At 41.6% G+C, this 6,008-nt stretch overlaps 1 protein-coding gene across 1 annotated transcript; it reads left to right on the forward strand.

The window, feature by feature from the left end:
* The first annotated feature begins 387 nt into the window (after positions 1 to 387).
* LOC105556126 lies at positions 388 to 4,531 on the forward strand. The gene is made up of 4 exons (XM_012003198.1): positions 388 to 625; positions 797 to 1,455; positions 1,518 to 3,446; positions 3,521 to 4,531. The coding sequence occupies exons 1-4, from the start codon at positions 388 to 390 to the stop codon at positions 4,529 to 4,531; spliced, it is 3,837 nt and encodes a 1,278-aa protein (XP_011858588.1).
* The last annotated feature ends 1,477 nt before the right edge of the window (positions 4,532 to 6,008 follow it).

A 6,008-nucleotide genomic window follows, 5' to 3' on the forward strand; every position in this document is an offset into this window, starting at 1 on the left:
TCATCAGGGCTGGGAGACTCTGATACTGTATCAGAGTCTCCCAGCCCTGATGAAGCAGACTGCAACGCCTGCGAAACGTCGGCACCACACTGCAAACGGACGCGGCAACCATCCGGAAGCCATGAAGACTAAAGAAGAAAACAGCCGCGAAAGCCTGAAAGCCAATATAATACATAATTATATTTCGTGTCTCGCCCTTCGAGATTACGAAGGTAGTTCCGCTACTTCATGCCTTCAGATCACAAGTTTAGAGTCAAAGTTTTTCAAATTTACCGCCGAATCCGTGTCGCGGCGGCCCCGTTCGTCTTGTTTGTCATTCGTTTTCTTTGTGCCGACCAGGCCACAAGTATCTAGAGTCGTCACAGAAGAAGAAGAAGATTATCAGCAATGGGAAAAAGCAAGAAAAGGTCACGCAGCAAAGACAGGGAGAAGGAGATGTGGAAGAAGTTAAGGAGCCTAGAAAGACTGATCGAGTCGCGCCTGCCGGCGTCGGCACAACCTGGCATAGACGAGCATCACGACGAGATTTCAGGTAAAAATGAGATTGATCTCGGACGAGAGCCGAGGCAAGAATCTCAAACGAGGGTGAGCTTGGACGAGAGCCAAGACAATACCCGAAAAACAGGTTGAGCTCGGACGGGAGCCGAGACATAACCTGAAAATTGTCACCGGACGAGCTTATACGAGAGATAAGACAAGTTCCGAGTATCATAACCAGCTCTAAAGCTAAGAAAATGCCTCACTCTTAGCCCCCCTTCCCACTCAAACCAGACACTATACAATAACCTTCTTACAGAGGATTTAACGATCATCGACGAGGTCCGCAGAGACATCGATTCCGAAGCAGCCACACCAACAGACACAGCGACAGAAGTCCAGACGAATACAAACACAGCGAGTCATCAAAACGACGACATGAAGGGAAAGGAAGAAGAGACATTGAAATTAGACGAGGAGACCTTGTTAATTTTGGGAGAGGAGCCCCCGAACGAAAAAGAACTGGAAATTCACACCAGTTTGGCCAATCGCTGGAAACCTTGGATTCAAGAAGGCCTCAAGAAGGAGACAAAAGATCTCCTACTGACAAAATACCCAAGATCAGGCAACTGTGACTTGGAGGCTCCGGTCTTGAATCAGGAACTCAGTATGTTAAACGCAAGCATACTAAAGAAGGATAAATATTTTAAAATCACTCAAAACCTAGCGGGATCAGCGCTCTCAGCGCTCGCACCGGTCATAACGGACTTAGTCCCCATTAAGTCAAACGAGGCGAGGAAGATGCTGGAAAACTTGTGGGACGCAGCAAAATTAATAGCTGAGATACATCACTCCCAATCGGTGGCCCGAAGAGCATGCATACTACCGTGTGTCTCAAAACAGATGGCAGAGCACTTGTCCAAGAAGAAAACGGACAAATTTCTCTTCGGCGAAAACTTGGGAGACAGGATTAAGGAGGTCAAAATGATTACCAAGCTAGGGCAGGAAATCAAGGCACAACCATTCAAACCTCAAATCAGTTCGTCAAAACCGTCAAACTGGAAGGGCCCGGTTGTTCCTCGCAAGTCGGCTACGCAATCGGGCCCCAAGCAGAAATACCAGACGAGGAAGCCGACATCAGAATCTTCGAGGAGGTCGGACTACACGAGATCGAGCAGTTACCGGGCCCATCCATACAGAAGCCGGACACGTTAAGATCCGACGAAAGTCAGGTACAGGAGATCGCGGGAAGATTATCTAACTTCCAAAATACCTGGAAATTTATCACGTCTGACCCCCTTATATTGGAATGGGTCAACGGATATAAGATTCCTTTTGAATCCCTTCCCCATCAGGACCAGAAACCTCCCACGAGGCAATGGTCCCAATCAGAGTTCATAGAAATACAAAAAGAGATAAACCGACTACGATCAATCTCTGCGATAACGACTTGTGTAGCAACAAACGGTCAATTTATATCAAGTTATTTTCTCATACCAAAATCTGACGGGAATTATAGATTTATCCTAAATCTTAAAAAATTAAATGAGTTTGTTAATACAGAACACTTTAAGCTAGAAGACTTAAGAGCCGCCTGTAGGATACTAACACGGGACATGTTCATGGGTACAATTGATTTAAGAGAAGCTTACTTCCTGATCCCTATACACACAGAGTTTAGGAAATTTCTTCGCTTTGAATTCAATAACCAGCTATACGAATTCACATGCTTGCCGTTTGGTCTTAGTTCGTCCCCTCTAGTCTTCACAAAACTAATGAAACCAGTTATGAATTGGTTAAGATCACGGGGTCTCTTATCCGTCATTTACCTAGATGATATACTATGCCTTGGAGAGTCTTATCGCAAATGCCAAGTCAATATTCGGATTACCTGTAGTTTGTTAGAAGCACTTGGATTTATAATAAATGAAACAAAATCGAACTTAAATCCAGGTCAAAAATGCAAATATTTAGGGTTTTATCTGAATTCAAAGGATATGTCCGTAGAATTGCCAGCCGAGAAGAAAGCTAGACTACTCACACAGATCCATAATCTAGAGAGGGAAAAATCATGCTCGGTTCGGAAATTGGCCCGACTTATTGGTTCGCTGGTGGCAAGTTGTCCGGGCGTGGAATACGGTATGATCCACTCGAAAGCATTAGAAAGAGCAAAATTAGAAGCATTGAATGGGGACCATACGGACTTCGAGAAGAGAATGCGGATTCCAGCCGTCATAAAGGAAGATCTAACTTGGTGGAAGAAAAATTTGGTAAATTCTAACAAGCGGATAAGATTAATGGAGTTTAGGAAAGAGATTTTTTCGGATGCTAGCATGACAGGATGGGGTGCCTTCTGCGAAGGGAATAAAGCTCATGGTCTGTGGAGCCACGAAGAATCGAAGCTACATATAAATCAATTAGAACTGAAAGCTGCTCTTCTGGCACTCAAGTGCTTCGCCAGGAATCTGTCAGAATGCGACGTCCTACTCAGGATTGACAATACTACGGCCATGGCATACGTAAATAGAATGGGAGGTGTAAAAGCTGACCATCTACATGCAGATGCCAAAAAATTCTGGAATTGGTGCGAAAGACGGAAATTATGGGTATTGGCGGAATATATTCCATCCAGAGAAAATGTAGAGGCTGATGCCCTATCCAGAATAGAAAACTTGGACATCGAGTGGGAGCTGTCAGATTACGCATTCCAGGGAATCATTAAATCTTTTGGAGAACCCGAAATAGACTTATTTGCATCAAGAATAAACTCAAAGTGTAAGACATATTGCGCTTGGAAAAGAGACCCCGACGCAAAAGCCATAAATGCATTTACCCTTAAGTGGTCGGACTTAGATTTTTACGCGTTTCCTCCCTTCAGCATGATCGCAAGAGTACTACAAAAAATTAGGAACGATAAAGCCTCGGGAATAGTAGTTGTCCCCTTGTGGACGGGTCAGACGTGGTTTCCGGTATTTAAGAGCCTAATAAAAGGACCATACTTAGAATTTGAGCCAGATATAAACCTTTTAATCTCACCTTGTAGGACACGTCACCATCCGCTAGCAGCAAAACTTACCCTGGTTGCCGCCAGGCTATCAGGGAAGCGCTAAAACACAGAGGAGCATCGGAAGATTCAATAGACATAATGCTAAGAGCATGGGAGGATTCGACATTGAAACAATACAACAGCACGTTAGCGCTATGGTGGACGTTCAACAACGAGAGAAAGATGGACCCACTAGAGGTGTCGGCGGCCAAGGTACTGGAATTCCTAACAAAAAGATACAAGGAAGGTGCTAATTATGGAACCTTGAACGCAGCAAGATCGGCATTGGCAACCATTTCTGCGGAGGATATCGGAGCCAATGGACTAATCAGAAAATTCATCAGGGGAAGCTCAAAATCAAGGCCAAGTATCCCGAGATACGACGCGACATGGGACGTCGACCCAGTACTAAGAAAATTGGAGGAGTGGTTCCCATTAGAGGCCTTACCGTTGAAACAACTCTCGTATAAATTAGTACTGATGATGGCGCTAGGAACGGCGCATAGATTACAAACCTTAGCCTCAATCCGGATCTCGAACATCCTCAAATCCGACGGGGGAATAGAAATCAAGATCCCCGAAAGAATAAAGACATCGAAACCAGGTAGAAAACAACCCCTCTTAAGACTTCCATTCTTCGAGGAAAGACCAGGACTTTGTATTGCTAGGACGTTACTACACTACCTCGAGGCCACCAAGAAGATAAGGAACAATGAAGACAAGGTATTTATCTCCGTGCAAAAACCCCACAATAAAGTAGGGGTGGATACTTTGGGTAGATGGATTAGATCAAGCCTCACGATACTGGGAGTAGATAAAAGTTTTACGGCACATAGTACCAGACATGCATCGACATCCAAAGCATATAAAAAAGGAGTAAGAATCGAGGAAATAAAACAAGTAGCAGGTTGGTCGCGGAGCTCAAAAGTGTTCACAGAATTCTATAATAGACCCGTGACGATCCAAGAAAATTCATTTGCAACAACGGTAATGTTACCATCAGAATGATAGCGAATGCCTCAGTTTCTACGGGTTTTTATATACAATTAAATCCTAAATACAATAAATTGGCTTACCCAAAAAATTATTCAGACTCTGAACGTCTACCTTCGTAATCTCGAAGGGCGAGACACGAAATATAATTGATACGATCAACCGAGCCGCCGCCGGCGGCGGGGGTTGATCTGAATTATATGAGTGTCTCGCCCGAGAGATTCCCAACCCCTTACTCTACCCTCCCTTAAAATTAAAAAAAAAAAAAATAAATAAATAAAAATAAATAAATAAGTAAATAACTATGATAATAATAATAATTTTTTGGGAACATCAAGCTTTAAACGAAATGACAAACAAGACGAACGGGGCCGCCGCGACACGGATTCGGCGGTAAATTTGAAAAACTTTGACTCTAAACTTGTGATCTGAAGGCATGAAGTAGCGGAACTACCTTCGTAATCTCTCGGGCGAGACACTCATATAATTCAGATCAACCCCCGCCGCCGGCGGCGGCTCGGTTGATCGTATCAATTAATATTCACAAATATTTGTGCATTAAATTTCGATATAATCAATTAGATTAGAGAACAGGTACATAAAATTATTTTTGATTCTATTAAATATTACTTTTTTTTATATTCTATTAGCAATTGTCCAAGTGTGAGTCCAACTTTGTCCAACTTTGAGTCATTTAGTACATATTGAGACGTTGTTGAGTGGGTCGGCTGACGTGTGTATGTGTGTACTTGGATTTATTTGTATATACTGATATCTACTTCATAAGATCAGTCATTGACTTCAAAATGTTATAAGCTATTTGTATTAAAGATAATTTCCACAATGCAAAGTTATTTCCATAATAAAAAAATTAGATTAAAGATTGATTGGAATAAAACTGTATAACACTAACAATAAGTGCATTTATTACTGAACATATTGTTTACTCTTTGCTGGATAACCCTTGAAGTAGGGTCAAGTAGGTCCGAAATAATGTCAGCAATATGTTCGCGTCTGTAATTTCATTTCGAGTTGGTAGGAACATTTATATTTTAATAACAATTGCAATATTTCACATCAATTGACGTTCGTTGATTAGTCTAATTAAATCCTGTCTTTTTAAAAAATTAAATAAATTGAGTTTAAAAATCTCACTGAATAATCGGCTTTATATAGAAATCTCTTCATGGGAAATAGTTCCGAGAAGAGATTTTACTACGCAGATCCACATTGACGCTCAAACGAAATGGTAGCTTCTTTAATTCTTATTTCTAAACAGAGACTATGAGATGTTTGTAACGAATGATGTAGCATATAATCACAATAGAAAGTATACATACGATTACGCAGATAACATTAAAACTCAAAATTTTTTAATCGTAACCTTCCTCGTTAACACAATAGCATTTCTACTGAAAAATTCACCAACATTCATCAAAGAAACATCAATTATGAACGATAAACAGATAATTTGTTTTGATCTTGACAAATA

Source organism: Vollenhovia emeryi, unplaced genomic scaffold (genome assembly GCF_000949405.1).
Source record: "Vollenhovia emeryi isolate VEMERY1.0 unplaced genomic scaffold, V.emery_V1.0 DF940316.1, whole genome shotgun sequence".
NCBI lineage: Eukaryota > Metazoa > Arthropoda > Insecta > Hymenoptera > Formicidae > Vollenhovia > Vollenhovia emeryi.

Excerpts from the sequence above, each read along its gene's own strand:
- LOC105556126 (XM_012003198.1), top strand. The coding sequence starts at position 388 with ATGGGAAAAAGCAAGAAAAGGTCACGCAGCAAAGACAGGGAGAAGGAG. Across the intron at positions 626-796 it reads AGACAATACCCGAAAAACAG|AGGATTTAACGATCATCGAC; the intron begins GTTGAGCTCGGA and ends ACCTTCTTACAG. Across the intron at positions 3,447-3,520 it reads CGGGTCAGACGTGGTTTCCG|GACACGTCACCATCCGCTAG; the intron begins GTATTTAAGAGC and ends CTCACCTTGTAG.